This window comes from Pelophylax lessonae (genome assembly GCF_965119305.1).
Source record: "Pelophylax lessonae genome assembly, chromosome: 4".
Classification (NCBI taxonomy): domain Eukaryota; kingdom Metazoa; phylum Chordata; class Amphibia; order Anura; family Ranidae; genus Pelophylax; species Pelophylax lessonae.
The window spans coordinates 413,539,675-413,562,798 of NC_138771.1; the positions used below are offsets into that span (position 1 = coordinate 413,539,675).

The 23,124-nt window shown below is 38.4% G+C and overlaps 1 protein-coding gene across 2 annotated transcripts in view; it reads right to left on the reverse strand.

Moving 5' to 3' along the window:
• Positions 1 to 23,124, reverse strand: part of GABRG2 (gamma-aminobutyric acid type A receptor subunit gamma2) — a 309,240-nt gene that overhangs the window by 18,615 nt on the left and 267,501 nt on the right. For both annotated transcript variants that reach the window (XM_082256751.1, XM_082256752.1), the window contains 2 exons: positions 21,960 to 22,112; positions 11,851 to 12,056 (listed from right to left, as the gene is read on the reverse strand). In XM_082256751.1, coding sequence (XP_082112877.1) covers positions 11,851 to 12,056; positions 21,960 to 22,112 — 359 coding nt within the window. The remainder of the gene's footprint in view (positions 1 to 11,850; positions 12,057 to 21,959; positions 22,113 to 23,124) is intronic.

Genomic DNA, 23,124 nt, shown 5'->3' on the forward strand with positions numbered 1-23,124 from the left:
CCTGTGAAATAATGCTATATATAGTGCTTTAATGCCTCTTACTATCATATATTTGTGAAACAAAACACAGGAGGCACTACTAAACAGCAGTTACAGGCATCAATTCTGGGAGAACCCAGGCATAAACTGACTCTAGGATCCTAAAGAGGTGATTCTAAAAATAACCATGTATTAATAATTAGATAGTAAAAAATGTATGTGTCAGAACCAATTGCAGCAACTGACCTGGGACAGAAAAGTTTATAAAAGCCTCTCTGACACTGTCACTAAAACAATAATGAGGCATAAAACATGTTTCTGCTGTTGGATCATTTGTAACAAATGTCCATCACTTCATAGATATAAAATCCTTAAGTAATCATACCATCTACTGAGATTTATGTGTACATTTATTTTTACACTATCACTTAAGTCACATTTATTTTTCCTTTTTTATGTTCATTTTTGATAAGATGATTTTTCTTGGTTATAGTAAATGTATCAATAGTACACAATGCAAGGCTGCACCGAGTTAACCACTTGCCGTCATTTTGCTCAAGTGGTTGTACCGTGGTGATGCCTGCAGCTGCAGTATCGCTTTTTTGCGCAGACGGTTGGCTTTCTTGTAATGACAACCGATGCAGCTAAGCAGTGGCTCGGCTGTTATTACAAGCAGCAGGAGAGGATGTTCCCCCTCCCGCCGCTCCACCCAGGTCTCCCATCGCACTGGGAGACCCAAATGACCAGCTGGCAAGTCTGCCGGGTGGCCAAAGACCTGAACAAAGCCAGAATCGGCTTTGATCAGGTCTCTGATGTAGTAACCAGGGAGCAACGTCACAACGCCACTTCCGGTTTACTCGGCAGCCAATGACACCAGTTTTAAAAAATCCAAAGTATTCAAAAATGCCAATCTTGGTGTTTTAAATACTTTGAAGTGCAGAGAAGGGGTTTGGGGTCTTTTAGACCCCATATCCCTCCATAAGGAGTACCTGTCACTGCCTATTACTGTAACAAGGGATGTTTACATTCCTTGTGACAGCAATAAAAGTGATCAGAAAATGTGAGGGAACTGTGTAAAAAAATAAAAATAAAATAAAATAAATAAGAAGAAAAAAATGTTTTAAAGCACCCCATCCCTCTGTACTCGCACGCCAAAGAAAACGCATACGTAAGTAAATGTAAACAGTGTTTAAATCACACATGTGGGGTATCGCCACGATTGATAGCGTGAGAGAAATTTAAGTGCAAGGCCTGCTCCTTAACACTAAACAGATAACCGTCAAAAGTATTGCCTATGAGATTTTAAAATACCGTCGTTTGTCGCCATTCCACCAGTGTGCGCAATTTAAAGCGTGACATTTTGGATATCTGTTTACCTGGCATAACATCTTTCACATTATACAAAAACTTGGGCTAACTTTACTGTTTAGTTTTTTTTTTTAATTAATTGAAATCTTTTTTTTTTTTTCCATAAAAATTGCATTTGAAAGGCCGCTGCATGGATACAAATATTGTATTAAATAAAATATTGCAAATACCACCATTTTATTCTCTATGGTCTCTGCTAAAAATATTTATATAATGTTTGGAGGTTCTAAGCAATTTTCTAGCATAAAACACTGATAATAACAACAACAAATGTTATAAATAGGCCTGGTCTTGAAGTGGTTAAATATCACACATAAAAAACCTGCTGGCACATAAATGCTGAAATAGCAACATGGGAAACAATTTTGTAATATAGGTGCAGCGCTTAAAAACAGGAAATCCGATTACAATCCAATTCAAGTACAACTAATCAGTCCATTAAAAACCATTCCCAATTCTGCATCAAACATTAAAATGGCAATCGATACGAATAGACACAAGATGTGTTCACACTGCCTCTTACCCATTAATGTGGACCTCCACCAAGGAAGGTCAGACAAGAATTTCAGAATAATCCTGCACTGGTGTCCCTGAAAATAAATCACCATGCTCTTCCCGTTGGATGCTCCTTCGCTGCCCACAGTATCCTTGTTACGCATAGAAAGATGAGGAATAATAGATGGAGCGTAACATTGTGTAGTATTTTGAGTAAAGTTTAATATCAAAAAGGTAATACACACACTTGGTTTTAAGATCAGAATCAGCTAATGTACAATGTACAAAGAAACCAATGACCTCACACATCACAACTCCTCGCTACGTCTCATCATCAATGACATCTTGGCCAGTGCACAACATTGCATGGAAACTGGGGGCAGTAATGCTGGCAATAATTGCCCTCCACAGGCAGGAAGAGGAGGGGGCGCTCCTCCTATGTTCATGGAGTATGTTTACTCTGTGCAGTCCACACACAGGAAATAAAGCTAGTGAGCCTCCCATTTCAAAGGGAAGCAAGCAAAAAAAAAAAAAACAAGCTATAAAAAAGAGGGAATATATTTCTTAAAATCAATTACAAAAAGTATTGTTGTATTTTATATTTAATATTCCCCAATTGTAAAGGTCAAAGTTAAAGAATCTGGCTCACAACTGGCCTACTAAATTAAAAAAAACATTGCATCGGAACACAGCTCCATCTTGGGGCTAAAAAATAGCTACTATAAAACACACACAGCAGTGCAATGACAAAAAAATATATAAAATAAAAATACATACAATAAAAAGTGTGAAGAATAAAGATTAAAAACTAATAATATTGAAAAAAAAGACAAATAAAAGTAAATAGGCTACACAAACTATTTATGTCTCAATCTTGGAAAATGTGGCTGTTACTAATGAATGCATTTAAATCCTATTCAATGTTCATTCTGAACGTGACATAGGTTTTTCCTGGATATATCCACCAGGTTTCTAACTTCAAAATTTCTGTAACAACAATCCTTAATCTAAGTTTTGAAATGAGCTGGTGAGTCTAATAGATGAGGGTTACCTTAAAAAAATATTATCACAAAAAAAGAAAAGGCCTTTTTGGCTCCAGTAGCTCCTGAAGTACCGGTAATCTATCTCCTCCAAAAGATACATAAAGGTTTGTAGAACCCCCCTGGGAGGCCGATCATAAGCGGGATCGATTTGGTGACTTCCAGGGTGGGTAAATATATTGACCATTTTTTGCAACCTTTGGTGTTGCAAACTTCATCGTACTTGGCGGGACTCCACTCAAGTTATTAATCTTTTGAAAACAATAGAATGGAAAGATTCTTTCCTGGCCACAGCTGACGTGGCCTCACTATATATGGTCATTTCTCATAACCATGGTCGCAAAGCTGCTGACCATTTTTACAGACAGATATGAGCTTGCATACTACACAAGGACAATTTGTTTTGTCCTTGTTGGATTTTAGTATGGGTCACAATTATTTTTGGTTTGGGGAGTCATCTTATTTTCAGAGTAGGGGGGTGGCCATGGGGGTCAAGTTTTTGACCAGCATTGCCAACCTTTTAATGGCCAAATGGGAGGAGGATATAATATATGGCCAATCCAGACCCCAGTTGGTGCTTTAGAAAAGGTATATAGATGACATCCTCCTCACATTCTCCTCCTGGGGGATGGAAGTGGTAAGTCACATAGCCTAATTTCCAGTCTCAATGACAATGATAGGGGTATTTCTCTGCAAAATGAGTATAGTAATACTGAGATTCACTTTTTGGATCTGAGAGTTAGAGTGTGTGATGGCAGAACTATTACTTTAACAATAGACTGATAGGAACAGGATTATTGATACATGCAGTTTTCATCATCCCCCTTGGCTTAGATCCATTCCCAAAAGTCAATTCCTCAGACTCAAAAGAAATTGTACCAATCATGAGGATTTCTTGTGTAAAGCTGAAACCCTAAAGTTATTAGAAAAAGGATAGGACCCAACTGAGTTAGAGAATGCACTTAATAGTGCTGATGAGAGAAATAGAGATGATATGCTTATACCTAAGACAGCTAGACATACAAATTTTTTTGATTTCACCTTTCTTAACACCTACTGAAATCAGCACTAAGCTGTAAAGAAAAAATTACAGAAACATTCCTAATGATAGAATACTGGGACCATTGCTGCCTGATATTCCTGATATCAAGGATAAAACGGAGGAGATGGCAGAGGCAGAGGAAGGGACACCAAACAGGGACAGGGACGAACAGTGACCAGGAGTCATAGACACAGATAAGTAATCCCCTGGAGGTAAGAGGACCCCCAAGATTTTGAACTAAAAGAGAGACACCTGCGGCTACTGCGCCATGGTCTCTTTTTCTCTGATGGACTGGATGGACCACTTTGAAGTATATAAGGACATTTCTCTGTTCCTCAGGAAGGTTTATTTGAGATTGGTTCATTCTACGCCACCGGCTATTCCTGAGACTATTGATACCAATGGTGATAAGAGCGAACAGAAAGCCATAGAGGAACTTGTCTCCTTGATGGAAGAAGGCACAAGTGAAGGCACAAGTGATGATAATATAGGTGATGATATGGATCTCCCATGGAAAATACAGGCTAACCTAACTATTAAATCCACCAAGATTCTACAGATTAGAAATAACCTTTGGATAGGGGTCTTCCTTGACCCTGTTCAGGAAGACCTGGCGAAGCCAAAATGGGATAAAATGGGAAGTGATAATTTACCTGATGAGAGAATTGCTCTCAAAGAACTATAGACCTATAGACCTGTTAGTTTAACTTCTGTAGTTGGAAAGATACTGGAGAGTTTAATAAAAGACCACATGGATGAGTTCTTGCTGGAAAAAAATATTTTAAGCAACAGACAGCGTGGATTCATAAAAGACAGAAGTTGTCAAACAAACCTGATTTCTTTTTATGAAGAGGTATGTAAAACCTTAGATAGAGGGGTGGATGTGTACGTAGTATACTTGGATTTCGCAAAAGCGTTTGACACAGTTCTCCACACACGGCTAATGTGTAAGGTAAAGTCTACAGGCTTGGAAAGATCAGTTTGGAAATGGATAGAAAACTGACTAATAGATAGAATTCAGAGAGTAGTGGTTAATGATGCTTTTTTTGAATGGTCTAAGGTTATTAGTGGTGTACCCCGAGGTTCAGTGTTGGGACCCTTACTTTTTAATACCTTTTATAAATGTTTTAGGGTCTGGGATTAAAAGTACCATTTCTGTCTTCGCAGATGACACCACGCTTTGCATTGGAATAACTTCCTTAAAGAATGTCTCCAATTTACAAGCCAACCTAAATGCACTGTTTCATTGGGGAACTATGTGGCAAATGAGGTTTAATGTTTATAAATGTAAAGTTATGCACTTGGCGGCTAAGAATATGCATGCATCATACATACTAAGGGGAGTAGAATTGGGGGAATCCATAGCGGAGAAGGATCTGGGTGTTCTGGTAGATCATAAGCCTAATAATTTCATGCAATGCCAAGCTGCAGTTTCCAAAGCAAGCAAAGTCCTTTCTTGTATTAACAGAGGCATGGACTTCAGAGAGAGATATCATTTTGCCCCTGTATAAATCTTTAGAAGGACCTTATCTGGAATATGCAGTTCAGTTTTGGACACCAGTTCTCAAAAAGGATATCGGGGAACTGGAGAAAGTGTAGAGAAGGGCAATCAAGCTGATAAGAGGCATGGAGGAGCTCAGCTATGAGGAAAGATTAGAGAAACTGAATTTATTCCCTTTTGAGAAGAGGAGATTAGGGAAGGGGGATATTATCAACATGTAGAAATACATAAAGGGGCCCATATAGTGAACTTGGTGTTGAGGTATTCACTTTAAGTTCAACACAGAGGACAAGAAGGCACTCTTTACGTCTAGAGGAAAAGAGATTTTGTCTCCAAATACGGAAAGGTTTCTTCCTGTAAGAGCTGGGAAAATGTAAAATAGACTCCCTTCAGAGGTGGTTCTGGCCAGCTCAGTAGATTGCTTTAAAAAAGGCCTGGATTCTTTCCTAGGTGTACATAATATAACTGGGTGCTAATATTTTATAGGTAAAGTTGATCAAGGGAATATCTGATTGCCTCTCGGGGGATCAGGAAGGAATTTTTTCCTCTGTTGTAGCAAATTGGATCATACTTTGCAAGTTTTTCGCCTTCCTCTAGATCAACTGTAGGTAAAGGGTTGTATATATAGGATGGTATGGCTGTGTTTTCTTTACTGTTTTTTGTTTTTTATTGGTTGAGCCAGATGGACTTGTGTCTTTTTTTCGACCTGACTAACTATGTAAATATATAACTCCAAGATGCCCCTAGTCTAATTATAAAACCAAGTGATAAGGGTGGCAATGTGGCAAAATTATGAACAAGAATTCTGAGATAACTAGGGTATCACTCCACATATATGAAACTCAGTAACAATCCATTCCCTTCACTGTTTGATTCTTTGGACTGCATACTATCCCTGACATTTGACGTGCATCTTCCTAATTTAACTAGCCCCTCAGGAAGGCCCATCATATCTGCTTTTAAAGGATCCCATGAACAGGTTGGAAAATACCTTGATAGTTTAATTAAAGCTATGGTGACAGAAATACCATCTTTTGTTCAGGATACGAGGGAAGGGATGTCTTGTCTAAGATAGCAAAGGTGGAGAAGCAGAGGGGAGTTATACTTGTCACCATAGTTGTTGAGTCCCTCTACACCTCCATTCCCCACCAGTGGGGCATGGTGGTGGTAGTTCACTCCTTCTTCAAATATTCAACTATAGGTGCCCAAAATGAATTAATTCAGGAACTTTTGGAGTTCACATTAAATCATACCTGTTTTCAGTTCTCCGGGGTGAGCTATTGTCAGATAAGGGGAACCTCTACGGGGGCCCCCTGGGCGCTAGAATATGCCTGTCTCCATTTAGACTGTTGGGAGGAGAGTGTGGTCTACTGCTCACCAATGTACCTCGGCCACACCCAGCTGTAGCTGAGGTACATTGATGATGTACTCCTGGTGTGGGGGGAATTGAGGATTTACATAATGTCCTTATTAAATCCAACTGGAACAATAAAAACATTAGGCTCATGTACGCTTTTGACTATGATCAAATTTCCTTTCTTGATCTTTCTATCTTCATTAAGAATGTGAAATTAGAGACCAGGACTTTCAGGAAGGAGACTGCCCTTTTATTAGCCTCCAGCCATCACCCCCAGCCCCTTATTGGGGGCATCCCCATGGGGCAGTTCCTGCGTATTCGCAGGAACTGCTCGATGGAGGAGGATTATCAAACTGAGGCAGACTAACTCTATAGGAGACTCCGGGACAAGGGATATTCCCACAAAAACATCAGAGTTTCCCGTAAAAGGACTTCATATATATATATATTTGCGATAATGTCACGGAGTTGCAATCCTGCCATGTTTCACCTGGTGAAACATGTCAGGATTGCTACTTCATGACATTATTGCAAATATATATGAATATATATATGATTTTTTTCAATAATGTATACAGCAAACAAGAATTGGTTTTAATTATGTTGTACATCTGTCTATTATTTTTTTTTGTTAATTATTTTTTTAACTATTGAAATAAATCCTGTATGTTTTAAATAATGCTTTGATGTTCAATTTACTGGCACCTTAAAAATCCCCATTTTTTCTTCCCCATTGGGGTTTATTTTCTTGTCTATTTTCATTGGGATGTGGTGCCTTTGAGTTACTCTCCAGGCAACCCCTTTTCTTGCAAACACCACACTATAATTCCCCCCTTAACCAAATTATCTGGACCAGTGCACAAAGCAAGGTCCATAAAGACAAGGATGAAGGAGTTTGGGATGGAAGAATCTGACTGTCCTGACCTCAACCTGACAGAACACCTTTGGGATGAATTAGAGTGGAGACTGTGAGCCAGGCCTTCCCGTCCAACATCAGTGCTTTTGTGGAAGAATTGTCAAACATTCCCATAGACATACTCCTAAAACTTGTGGACAGTCTTCCCAGAAGAATTGAAGCTGTTATAACTGCAATATTGAACCCTGTGGACTAAGTCCCAAAACGTTTGCAAGTTATAGACCTGGTGGATATATTCAGCAAAAAGCTACATCCAACCTATGTTTGGTATGAACATTGAATGGGACATAAATGTGTTCATTAGTAACCACTACATTTCCCAAGCTTGGAACAGAAGCGGTTGTGTGGCATGTTTACTTTTAATTTATTATATATGATTTGTTTTTTTATTCTGTATTCTTCACACTTTTTATTTATATGTATTTTTTTTATTATATACATATATATATATATATTTGTCATTATATTGCTGTGTGTGTATTATAGTAGTTGAAGTGAAAACGATTTTTAGCCACAAGATGGAGCTGTGTCCCGATACAATGTTTTTTAATATAGTAGGCCAGTCGTGAGAGAGATTATTTCACTTTGACCTTTACAATTTGGGAATATTGAATATAAAATACAATACATTTTGTAATTGATTTTAGGGCGATATTCCCTCTTTGTTATAGTTTGTTTTTGTTTACTTACTTCCCCTTGAAATGGTAGGCTCACTAGCTTTATTTCCTGTGTGTGGAATGCTGCATGGAGTATAGGAGGAGTGTCCCCTCCTCTTCCTGTCTGTTAAGCGCAATTAATGCCAGCATTATTGCCCCCGGTTTCCCTATGCAATGTCGGGCACTGACCACTCCCCTGACGGTGTCATTGATGATGAAACGCATAGGGAGGAGTTGTGACATCATCGTGCACCAGGATGGCCATTTTGTTGGTTAGAAACTTTGGTTTATTTGTACAATTGCTGATTCTGATCTTAAAACCAAGTGAGTGTATTACCTTTTTGATATTTAACTTTACTCAAAATATGACATTATATGTAGCTCCTTCTATTCTTCATGACCTTTCTGTGAGTAACACGGATACTGTGGGCAGCGAAAGAGCATCTTAACAGGAAGAGCATGGTGATTTATTTCCAGGGACACCAGTACAGAATTATTCTGAAAATGTCTGACCTTCCTTATTGGAGGTCTACATTGAGGGGCAAGAGGCAGTGTGAACGGGTGCTGGTGACAGTTTCTCCTTGGACACACCTTGTTTCTATCCATATCAATTGCCATTTTAACTAATATTTGATGCAGAGTTGGGAATACATTTTAATTGACTAATTAGTTATACGTAATTGGACCTTATAATCTGATTTCCTGTTTTTAAGCACTGCACCTATATTACAATATAGTAAATTTTAAATTTTAAACAGAACCTGTTATAAGAGAAATTTACCCAGTATCATTCTGTAATGCCCCCTCTGTATGATGACTGTCTTTGGCTTATAAAAGGGGTATACAGAAACTTGGACCAATTATACAACTTAATTCATCTGACAAGCTGCATATTTTTCAGTGGCTCACTAAGAAATGAAGCTGAATAGTCAGCATGATAGTAAAAGGCTATCACTTTAAGAGTAGGTTAGCCATTGATTCTCAATTATTTATAATAAAACAGGTTCCTTTTTTATTTAAATATTTATTGAGGGTATTTTCCATATTTTACAGAAAAAGGTAACCAAGGATGGCTAGTAGTACCATTCAAGCAGGGGCTGAGGACACGAAGTGCAGATCCTCCGGTGTCACCCATGGAGTATTAAAACATGTTCTTTTTACATTTTTAGGATGACTAAACATTTCTAGAAATGTCAAACTGTTGAAGCAGAGTTCTGCAATGTTCTTTATTTAGTTTTTAGTATTACTGGTAATAAAATATTACATTTATTTTAACTGTAAGATTTGAAAATAACAAAACTTATTTTAAAACCAAATACATTTTATATTGATATAAAACTCTTTCAATCAAAAATAGAACTTTTGGTGAAAACAGTTTAGCCTTCAAATTTAAAACTAAATATGCTAAAAATGTATGTGCATATGCATAGTATATTATAGTTAAATGTATATATATATATATATTTTTTTTTTTTTTTCATGTGACAACACTGAAGGAATGACATCCTGCTACAATGTAAAGTAGTGAGTGTACAGCTTGTATAAGCTGTTATATTTGCTATCTTCTTAAAATAACTCAACACAGCCATTAAAATCTAAACCACTGGCAACAAAAGTGACAATGTCCAAATTGGGCGCAAAGTGTCAATATTTTGTGTAGCCACCATTATTTTCCAGCACTGCCTTAACCCTCTTGGGCATGGAGTTCATCAGAGCTTCACAGGTTGCCACTGGAGTCCCCTTCCACTCCTCCATGACGACATCAGCTGGTGGATGTTAGAGACCTTGCACTCCTCCACCTGAGGATGCCCCACAGATTCTCAATAGGGATTTGGTCAGGAGACATGCTTGGCCAGTCCATCACCTTTACCCTCAGCTTCTTTAGCAAGGCAGTGGTCATCTTAGAGGTGTGTTTAAGTTCATTATCATGTTGGAATACTGCCCTGCAGCCCAGTTTCTGAAGGGAGGGGGTCATGCTCTGCTTCAGTATGTCACAGTACATGTTGGCATGCATGGTTCCCTCAATGAACTGTAGATCCCCAGTACCGACAGTAATCATGGAGCCCCAGACCATGACACTCCCATTACCATGCTTCACTGTAGGCAAGACACACTTGTCTTTGTACTCCTCACCTGGTTGCGTCCACACACGCTTGACACCATCTGAACCAAATAAGTTTATCTTGGTCTCATCAGACCACAGGACATGGTTCCAGTAATCCATGTCCTTAGTCTGCTTGTCTTCAGCAAACTGTTTGCAGGCTTTCTTGTGCATCATATTTAGAAGAGGCTTCCTTCTTGGAGGACAGCCATGCAGACCAGTTTGATGCAGTGTGCGGCGTATGGTCTGAGAAGTGACAGGCTGACCCCCCACCCCTTCAACCTCTGTAGCAATGCTGGCAGCAATCATATGTTTATATCACAAAGACAACCTCTGAATATGATGCTAAGCACGTGCACTCAACCTCTTTAGTCGACCATGGCGAGGCCTGTTCTGAGTGGAACCAGTCCAGTTAAACGGCTGTATGGTCTTGGCCACCATGCTGCAGCTCAGTTTCAGGGTCTTGACAATCTTCCTATAGGCTATGTCATCTTTATGTAGAGCAACAATTCTTTTTTTCCGATCCTCAAAGAGTTATTTGCCATGAGGTGCCATGTTGAACTTCCTGTGGCCAGTATTAGAAAGTGAGAGTGATAACACCAAATTATACACACACGCTCCCCATTCACACCTGGGACCTTGTACCACTAATGAGTCACATGACACCAGGGAGGGAAAATGGCTAATTGGGCCCAATTTGGACACTTTCCCTTAGGTGTGTTCTCACTTTTGTTGCCAGCGGTTTAGACATTATTGGCTGTGTGTTGAGTTATTTTCAGGGGACAGCAAATGTACACTGTTACACAAGCTGTACACTCACTACTTGACATTTTCACATGAAAAGATATTTTATTATATCTACAAAAATGTATGGGGTGTACTATATATATATATATATATATATATAATTTTTTTTTTTTTTACTGTATATATTAGAACCACCAACTCCACTACAGTTTGATCAAAGGATAAGAATGGTCTGTCTCCCTAGCATTTTATGTTTGAAAACTAACGAAAAGCTTACGAAAGTTAAAAATTGGTGGGTTTAAAAACAATTGCAACATAGGTTCAGGTAATAGTCTCAAAAAGCATCTTATAATATTGTGCAGCTAGCTAACCATTCAAAGAAACTACAATGGCATGATCTTGGTTTGAAATGATTATGGTATGAGCAATTCCAAATTATTCAAACTTTAATGAGAACAAAGAGTAGTTTTTAAATCAATAAAAATGTTTTTCAATGTTCTGCCTGCTGGGAACTGATAGGGCACAATCATATTCACAAGGTTAATGCATATTTTTTTTTAAATTAAAAATAAGCTATATAGGGTTATATAATATGGATGCAAAGAATATTAATAATAATATTAATACAAACTTTCCCAAAATACTTACTGGATTTTTCTTTTTTTTCTCTTTGTCTTTGCTTGGCTTCCTGTTACTAACAAAATAATGGAGAGTGCCATATTCCACCAAGGCAGAGAATACAAAGATGAAGCACACTGAGACAAAAAGGTCCATTGCTGTCACATAGGAGACTTTTGGAAGAGATTTCCGGGCAATGGTACTCAGAGTGGTCATTGTGAGCACAGTTGTAATACCTGTTTAAAAAAGTAGATGCCGTTTAAAAACAGAAAAAAAAACATGTGGTCACTGAGGTTTGTAAGATCTTGTGGGTAACCTAAGCAACTGTTTTACACAAGAACAATAGCTGGATAACACAGAAAACATTTATCTTTTAGTAGTTTTGCATTAGACCTGAGCCTTTATTTTTTTTTAATCATGTGTGTATGGGTTGAGAAACACATGGATTCACAGATTATTTGGATATAATCAATACCTTATTGATTATGTACATTTCTGTAGGCCAGAATGCCACCATTTTGGGAAAACAAGAATGTTTCTAGCAGTGGTATTGGACTATTTATAGAACTTGCCTACTTTTGTTGTCCTTTAGGAAAGCAAGCAGACTGGGGGAGATTTACTACAATTGGAGCACCCCGAACCTGGTACAGATGTGCATGGTAACCAATCAGCTTTCAACTTCAGCTTGTTCAATTCAACTTTGACAATAACACATGGAAGCTGATTGGTTTCTATGCAGAGCTGCAATACTCACTTCTGCAAGCTCAAAATCTCATCCCCTGTGCCAGGTCCAATTCCATCATACTTATGGTCTCCTCTGCTGTTGTATATTATACTGTATTTTCCTGCATCCTAACACGGTGAGTGAAGACTTAATTGAACTTGAGTTTCATGTAGACCAGTCTTTTTTTTTTTTTTTTTTGCTGTGAAAAAAATAGTTTTAGTTCTGAGCACTTACAACGTGCTCAGTTTAGTGCCAGTTGTGAGAGACATCAGGGTTTCTGTAACCCTAATTTTGAATTTCAGCACACATGATCGACATCCTATGAAAACCTATGATGATGTCTCCATATTGCAAACCCTTTAGACACCTTGTAACAATGTAATTTAATTAAAATAGTAGCTGAAGAAAAGTAAATTAGGATAAGTATATAAAGTAATTTAAAAGTACATAAAAACCCATTCAGATATCGAACCTGCAAAAAACACATACAGAATACATAACTACAATAGGGATGCACAGGTGTACATGAGTGCCACATTATATTATGCACCTAAGGTATCTGCACACACTTTAAAGGTGTAAGAATATTTTGGGGTTATCAGTTCATTAAAAACAAATTAGTTAAAGTGCAGGTTTTTAGTGTAAATAAGCCACTTAATTATTATGCACCTGTGGCAAAGCTATGGGTATTTTTTATATAGGAACAAGTTTTAAATCTGCGTAAGAAGCAGTAAAAAGCTTTAAAAGCTATCACTGATCTCTATAACTTATGTCCGTTGAAGTAAGTTTTCCTCAAAGGTCATAACAAAGACCACAGTATGTAGTTGAGTTTTTGTTGGTTTGTAACAGCTTCGAAAAACCTATAGTGTGTTTACATTACAGACTAAGTAAAGCAAAAAGAGCTGTTAATTCAGTGCCAGTGCCTTTTTCAAAAACTTTCAAAATAATTTCTCCACAAAGCCTGAAGCTATAGAAGTGAGTGATGACTTGTTTTTGTTTTAAAGCCCTGTTAAGTTTTTTTTTTTTTTTAGAATATGTAAATACCTTATAGTGTATAGCCTTGGCACAGGTTACCTTAAATAAGATGTTGTGCTTAATTTTTAGCCTTTAAAAAAATGAATGCATTAAGACATGTTTAATTTTGATTAATACGTTAAAGAGGAATGTTGGAGATTATGACTGTGCTTGCATTAGCTAATTACATTTAACTTTCTTTATATAGTGGCATTTTAGACAGTAACATCAATACAAGCAAATTTAGGGAATGATACAATGATCAATCATGCATCACATATTGTTGTTTACAATTCTTATGAACTATATTTTGAAAAGAAATTACAGCTTTAAGGCCCACTTTTGTGATAAAAATATATTTGCATTCATTTTTTTTCACAGCATTGCACCTGTGATCAGTAGCTGCAGCTATGCTGCCAGTATCTCTGTACAGGCTTTCATTTACAAAGCTATAAACAGTGTGACTGGACTACAAGAGCACTGTGAGTCTTTTGAGAACTATACGCCATCTGCAGAGGTGGAAGACGGGGCTTGTAGTTTCTTTTTATTCAAAGATTCCTGTGAATAAATGATGCAGCTGTGACAGAGGGTGGAGAGAGAGTAACTCCTGCCTTCTCTCACAGCAAGGGTTTGGTCCAACCCTCCATTGCACTGCAGGCAGCAGCACAATTTATTATGTAGAGGAGGGCCGTGGAGCCGCTCAGTGTCATGCATTCTGCCTTTACGGTGTTACAGAAGGCGCGGACGGATCCAACTGGGGCAGGTCTGAGTGCGGGGGTTCCCTGTCAGTGGCGGACATCTTTGAGGGAGCACGAGGCACCTGATTGAGAGTTGCTCTGCTTCTCTAATGTATTTAACCACTTGCCTACTGTGCACTTAAACACCCTTCCCATCCAGGCCAATTTTCAGCTTTCAGTGCTCTCACGCTTTGAATGACAATTGCGCGGTCATGCTACACTGTACCCATATGAAATTTTTATCATTTTTTTCACACAAATAGAGCTTTCTTTTGGTGGTATTTAATCATCTCTGGGTTTTTTATTTTTTACTAAAAAAAAGAATAAAGACAGAAAATTTGGAAAAAAAAAAGTTTTTCTTATTTTCTGCGAGTAAATTTTGAAAATAAAATTTTCTCCTTCACTGATGTGCGCTGATGAGGCGGCACTGATGGGCACTGATAGGCTGCACTGATGGGCACTGATGAGGTGGCACTTATGGGCACTGATGAGGTGGCACTTATGGGCACTGATGAGGAGGTACTAATATGCCGCAATGATGAGCACTGATAGGCGGCATTGATAGGTGGCACTGATAGGCGGCACTGATAGGCAGCACTGATAGGCGGCACTGATAGGCGGCACTGATGAGCACTGATAGGCGGCACTGCTGGGCACTGAGAGGTGGCACTGCTGGGCACTGAGAGGTGGCACTGCTGGGCACTGAGAGGCGGCACTGATGGGATGCACTGATGGGCACTGAGAGGCGGCACTAAAGGGCACTGGCAGATGGCACTGATGGACACTGACGGGTGGCAGTGATGAGCACTGATGGGCGGCACTGATGAGCACTGATGGGCAGCACCATCAGTGCCCACACTCAGTGCCCATAGTGCTGCCAGTCAGTGCTTATCAGTGCCTAGATGAGCAGGCACTGATGGGCACTGACTGGCAGCACTATGGGCACTGATTGTGGGCATTGATGGGGGACACTGATGGCGGGCACTGTGGGCACTGATGGGGGGGCACTGTGTATGTTTTTTTACCTTTTAGTAATCAGGGCACTGGTCCGCGCTGCAGCCGTATATAGGCTGTAGCGCGGATGGGAAGCAGTTAAAATGCTTTTTAAAATTGATCTTAGGGATCAAAACTTACTATCGCAAAGAGTCGACTTGCGCTCCAGACTGACTGACGCAAACCTGGAAAACAAGTGGCGAGTAGCAACATCATACCAGCTAACATCACACACCTTACCAAAGAGAAGCTGTTCCAGCCATCACATTAGGGGTGAGTTAATTAAATATTTGACCAAATATAACAGGCTAATTTTTAGGTTGATAATTTTGTACTGCCCCCGAATTATGTTATAAATATCCAATTGGCCCTTGGCAGAAAAAAGGTTCCCCACCCCTATCTCACATTGAAGAGGGCTCTGGTGGCAACAGGTGGGCGCATACCAGCATGTCACATGTTACACATTAAACCTGAAACATGGGTGTAACATGTAACATACTTTTAAAGATGACCCTATCCTTCAACCACTTCAATACTGGGCACTTTCACCCCCTTCCTGCCCGGGCCAATGTTCATCTTTCAGCGCTGTTACTCTTTGAATGACAATTACGTGGTCATTCAACGCTGTACCAAAATTACATTTCTGTATTTTTTTCCCCACAAATAGAGCTTTCTTTTGGTGGTACCTAATCACTGCTGCGTTTTTTTTTTTGCAAAAATTTAGAAAAAAGTTTTTCTTAGTTTCTGTCGATACATTTTTTAATTTTTCTTCTTCACTGATGTGCGCTGATTAGGCAGCACTGATGGAATGCACTGATTGAGCACTGATGAGGTGACACTGATGAGGAGGCACTAATATTCCGCACTGATGGGCAATGATCGGTGGCACTGATGAGCACTTAATAGGTGGTACTGATAGGCGGCCCCGAAGGGCAGCACTAATGGGCACAGAAAGGCAGCACCGACTGGCATCACTAATAGGCACTGATTTGTGTCACTGATAGAGACTGCTTGGGCTGTACTGTAATCAGGGCACTGATGATCAGTGCCCTGATTGCCTGTATAGGTCTCCCCTGTGAGGAGATGCCACTGATCAGTTCTCCTTACCACACGCTCTGTCAGTGTGAGCCAAGTAGACCTGATAAATGGCACTTTCTTGTTTGCATGTGACCAGCTGTGATTGGACATAGTCAATCATACGGGTAAAGAGCCGTGTCATCGGATCTTTACTGAGATCGGGGTAGCGCCATGTCCTAGGAACACAGCGCGACTGAGATCGCCACTCTGCATGCTAAATGTATTTTGCTGTTATATGCAGATTATATTGTTAACAGTGTTTCCCAGGTAGGGAGTTAAAAACAAGACCAAATAGAGTACACATAATAGTTTCCTAAAAAGAGGTGTCACCAGCAGGATTCACATGTCTTCCACACTGGTGCTCAAAGTAGAGCAAACTGTATTTCAACTTATCCATATTTTTAGATTAATTGTTTCGGATATCATTCTCTGCAATGTAATTGATCAAGTTATTTGCCATTTGTTTAGTAGGAGAGCCATTTCAGTGCTAGGGCTCTCCATTTTGTTTATAGAGCATCTTTAAAGCAAGGATTTGTGACATCATGACCACAGATCATTCTCCCTTATACCAAATCTTCAAGCATTATGAAATAGGACCACCCAATAACAGAAACAACTTAGCTAGGGCATTGGATAAAGGAGTTGGATTCTAGAGAAGTGCCTTTTAGTATAAAGTTAGTACTGTATTTTCACAAAGGAGCACATTTATATGTAAACAGTGTCATAGATTCAAGTGTTTTTACCCAAAGGATTTGGCTACCAAAATACTTCCCTAATTCACATGTGTCAATGACATCACTTCCTACTCTTCAGAATCCATCAAATGATGATGGCCTTCCTCATTCTCCTTCACTTTATTTCCCACCATGTTTTCCCTTAACAGTGAATCAGGCACACAACTCTTTCCTCACCTTACATTATTAATGTCAGTGCTTGCTTTGTTATTATTATTGTTATTACAGAATAACACTGTTCTGTTTCAGTAAGTTTTTGATAAAATTGTATAAATTGCAAAGCAATGTCTGGATACAATGAATAAAATTAGTTATTCAAGGGTACAGTCAATGTCCTGAGGCATTGCTACCCAAAATCACATTGTAACTACTATAGAACATATGCAGATAATAGTTGTCTGCGTAGAATGAGGGATGCAACTTGCATGACCACACATGAGTACAGTGCATGGTTGGATCTCCCATATATATTTATTACAGGTACTTATATAGCGCTGTCAATTTACATATATATATTTTACATTCACTTACATTCAGGAGCTTACAATATAAGGTTCCTAACTCACATTCATATATACACAGGCCAATTTAGACAGGATCCAATCAACCTTCCAGCATGTCTTCGGAGTGTGGGTGGAAAATGAAGAAGCCAGAAGAAACCCATACATGGGCAGGGAGAACAAACAAACTCCAGGCAGTTAGTGCTGTGGTTGGGATTTGAACCAACAACCCTAGTGTTGCTAGGTGGAAGTAGCTAACCACTTAGCTACTGTGTTGGGATATCAGTATTCCAACTCTGCTGGGGTAACCCAGTTGTCAAGTTATGGCCATCAAGACAAAATACCAAAATGTACAAAAGAGAATGAGCCATAGGAAAATAAAAGAAGAAAAGAAACATAAAGAAAAGGGTGGGTAAAGCACAAAAATGGATAATGACACTGTTTATACTTTCCCTTCTAGGGATGAGAAAATGGGGCAATGTTTGATCTCTTATCGTGGGAGCTCTACTATATGTAAATTTAGGTAGTTAAGGCAATATTTCTTTTAATTGCAGAACTGGGTTTTTGGCATTATTAGCCATAACATATTTTTAGATATTGGATTCATGTGCTTCATAGTGTTATAGTAGCACTGAGGTTGTGGTAACGCTTACTGTAACAGTAACTTTAGGCAGTGTGTGGGACAACGCAACGCTATTTTGATATTAGGTTATTGTTATGGAACAGCACTATTTGCACAGACAGGCTTAGTGACAACATACACTGGAAGTTCATATTTGGCTTTAGAATTATTTTTTTTTTTCTTTTAGCCAGCTAGTTTGGCTTGTATACATCAGTAGAATCCAAACTGGATTCATTTCAGTAAAAAAAAATATATTTTCAAAAACAAAACTCAATTGATAATAGGCCCACTTAGAACTGCAGATAGAAATTGGCCAGTAGTTCTCTTAGGCTGTCCCCATTCTCACTGATAAAAAAAAAACTTTCCGCCTGGACAATTTCTATCTGTCAGAAGTTTCTGTTTGTGTTCAAATATGTGGCATATCACATGGAGCTTCACAGGTTAATGCATGCCCTCTGACTGTAATGTGAGAACTGACATTTCCTGTGAAGAAACTATATATTCCATAATACCTAGTGTTCTGCAAGTGAGAGCTAAATAGTAATTAAGTTAACAGACACAAACAGCAGAGACCACCCATGTTAGAACAGATGTGTTTTAGCACATCTGTTCTTCCACATTTGTGATGCAACACAGAGGAAATTACAAGAAATGCATTGGAGCTGTATAACCCAGAACATTAAGTTGTCTGTCTTTAAGGACAAGCAAGCTGAATGAATGGATGAAAATACCTGAATCAGCCATAACACTATAAATGCGGCCACAACATGTGAGTCCATCATTACAAGGTAAGGGAAACAAACGCAGGGAGTATAACTAAACTGTTACCTAGTTAAAATAACAAAAACTTTTCAAAGCATACATTGCCTTTAAGGCTACATTCACACCTGAGCGTAGCGTTTTTCGCGCGTTTTTACCGCGATTTTACCGCGATTTTGCCGCGATTTTTACCGCGATTTTTGTGCAGGCGTTTTTAGATTCAATAGAGATCAATGGAAAACGCCTGTAATCTGCCCAAAAAGAAGCTCATGTACTTTTTTGAGCGTTGGGCGTTTTGTATACAGCTTCAAAACGCTCAGATGTGAACAGGGGCCATTGAAATGAATAGGATTTGTCTTGTTGGGCGTTTTGAGAGCTGATCCTAGAGCAGAAAAACGCCCCAAAAACGCCCCAAAACGCCTACATGTGAACGGAGCCTAAATGATGCAGCAGTATGCTGTAAACAAAAGGTAAATTCAAGAATAGTGTCCATTAACAAGTGAATGCTGTACTTTGAGCACCCCAGGCTAAATTGAAATGAAAACCCCAAATAATACCCCCTGAAACAAATGCACAAGTAAAGCCTTGCTGCGAAAAAAAAAAAAAGGGTTTAACCTAAAATAAAGGTCTATCAACATAAAATAAAAAATATACTCCCAAAATACATGAAAATACAAAAACACCATCCCTAAAACAAAAAGGGGGAAAAAAAATGTTCTTTGACAGTACAGCATCTAAAAGTAACATCAAATCAACCATGAAACAATAAAAAAAAAACCTGGAAAGCGGTTGGGATTCACCAAACAACTAGCAATAAAAATAAAAGTATGTTTTCCTAACAGATTCTAATCTCTACATTTGCAGTTTCTCAGATTCCCCTACTGTAACTTCCAGTATACAAATTTCGTTTCTCTGCATCCCTTTTTAAAGTGAGGGAAGTGGCTTACTCAAAAGCCCCAGTAGTTGGCACATCTAAGCCTATTGTCAAAGTTTAAAACAATCCAGTGCATTATGGTTAACAAAGTAGGGTGAATGTGCAGACAAAAACCTGCAAGGTTTACCCAGAGACCTCTCAGTCTACACATGATCAATCATTTTTTGCCCATAGGAATGCATTATGTTTTGAAAAATTCACCCATATGCACCCATATGTGAGTACATGCTAGTATCAGCTGTTATATGCACAGGCTGTTTTCTGTAATGCATTTTTATGGACAAAAATATGCTGCAGCTGTGGCTCCCGGGTTCTACAACAATAGACATATTTTACACTGTATGCAAACACTGTACTATACAACAATGTAAAAGAGGCCTAAAACTGAACTCTCTAAAGCCTGATAGTTTGTTTGTTATACTCCACCCCTACCTAGTCCACCCCTACTGAGGATGTCGAGCATCTTGGACGTATGACGCAACACGTATAGGGGGCAGAGACTTCCAGACGAATGGGAACCTGGCAACCAGCTCCATTGGAGTATCTGAGACAAGCTTTGTAAGCATGCACCGCTTTGAGAGTGCTACCCCATGTGAGTCCTATTGTTTTATATTCTAATAAAGGAGTTTTAAGCAGAGAACACTAGATTTCTACCTCTCTTTTATATGCATATCGAATGATGCTGGGAGTGATCAGCAGAAGTGATTAATAAATCCAACCCATTGGGCGATCCTAATGGAACATCACCTGTAGTGGAGAGACCTTTGTCCCTTAGGGGAACTGCTCACTTGGACCTGGTGGTAAAGCACAGGTCTGAGTTTAAGGTGGGAGGCCATCTTTGGGTGGTGGTGGTGGAAGCACTAGCTCTTTCAAGCACCTGTCAAGCACCTTTTCAGCTTATTTTGCACAGGGCGGAGGAAGCTATTAATGGGCAGATATATTCTGGACATTCCATTGCACTTTATGAGAATTTTTCATGCACTATGTGATTTATTTTGCACATTGTCCCTTTTGAATATTTATAGGCACTTTATCTTGTGCTTTATTAGCAAAGAGATTTGGATATTTCATTGCACTCTATAAGTATATTTGCACAGTGTCACTTTGATTATTTTCAAGCACTTTATCTTGTTCATTCGCACAGTGGTATTGATGTTTGGCACTTTTTAGCGCTGTACTTTTGATTTATTATCAGTGTTTGTTATACTGTTACTGGTAACGACATTTTAATACAAAAGGATTGAAAAGTGACAAAACTTAATAAAAGTTTGAACCTTAGTAGATAGGAAATGTGACAAAAATGTCACCGTGACTAATTAAAATACAGAAATCATTGTGTTTTGTATAGGTTTATATAGTGGGTGTGTAAATATAGTTAAACATAGCTATAACACTGGCTACACTGCCTGTTATGTTATATTGATGTTTCCTAGTACAGTAAAAGGATTCTATCCATGTAGTTTATTGAAAACTCTGACCCTTTGGGAACGTAATGTTGAATTGGACATTAACAGATTAATACATGATGAATGTTACAGAGTTAAATGGGTTTAAATGTAATAGACAATAAAAAGTATAATAATTCACTTGCCAGGAACTTTCCTTGTATCCATTTTTTGTCTTTCTGTGGTGTTGTGAGGATTTCCAGATCGTGTCAGAGTGACAGAGGCTGGTGGAGATTCATCATGTGGAGACTGGAGAGTGCCAGGTTAACGAAGTAGCTCTTAAAGATACAGCAGATTTCCTTGCATTGGAAGGATGCCCTATTTCTTACAATTGTGAAGTTCTTACTGAACTTTGTACTTAGTCATACAGAAAAGTGAGTGTCTTGGTGGTGGAGGGATAAAAAGGCTGTTGAGTGCCACAACTTACGTATATTAAGTTATAAACTAGGGTAAAAGGGCATGCATGGTATTGTGGCACAGTCCACCTAATGGCACAAAATCATTAAACATTTGCTGATATTGATCAAATCTGATTTCAAATGGGTCTCATCTTGGTTCACACACTTTTCTCATTTCTACTGGGATCTGTTTGTAACTTACCCAAAGAAGTCCTAGCTGGAACAGCATCCTTGTTAATCCAAAATGATACCCAGGACAAAACAACAATAAGAGTACAAGGTATGTAGGTCTGTATAGTAAAATAACCCATTCTTCTGGACAGGTCAAAGTACACAGTCATAACTACATAGTCCCCTGTAAAAGAAAATACATTTGTCATTTTTTTTAACAAAAGCAAACACAAATCATATTTAGTATATTAACTCAGGGTATACTATAGTGACATTGAATAAACAGAACATTAAGCTGAAGTTATGGAGGAGAATTTCCATAAAATGTTATAGCTATAGGTGATTTTAATCACTACCATCACAGTTGTCATGTAGTTAACAGCAAAATATTGATCATTGATTTTTACATTTTACGGTGCAATAATGTCTGTCAAAAGCAAAATATTGATAATTGATTTTTACATTTTTCGGTGCATTAATGTCTGTGAAAATGGATCATAACATTATTAGTTCATAAAATTAAGTTTTGCACAGGTTAGTATACCATGTTTGTTATTGTAATTTAAAAAATGTGAGAATTTACAATCACGCTAACCTGTGCACCTAGGTCTACAGTGTTACTCCTCATTACTGTAAAAGAGCTAATTCTGTAACACAGTGATAACTTACTGAGATGTACCTTTTATTATATATTTGCTCTGCTGTATATGCACATACTATTTTGGCTATAGTAGAAATAAAAGAGTTCTTTATGCTATATACAGTTATGAAATATGTATTCTCTGCAATTAAAAAATAAAATAGTAAAATAATTTACTAGAGAAATGTATTAGCACAGATTGAATTTACTTACAGTGCACCATTCATATTATGGTGCTTTCTATATTAAAGGGTAACGCCACTTTCGTGGGAAAAAAAAATAGCAAATAAAGAAAATACAATAAAGCGTATACAATTGCGACACAAATCATATTGTAATTGAATGTTATTAAAAATGACATTTCCTTTTAAATCTGCAGCTGTTGTAATTTCCTGAAAATGCAATGCAATATGGCTACCTGGAGCTGTTCTGTACACAGAATGTGTACTGACCACACCCCAAAAACATAATTTCCTACTTGTCTGATTGTCTCACCAATTGTCCCAGAAGTCTGCCTAAAATACAAGTCAGATTTCAAGCATCCCCTGCAACAAAA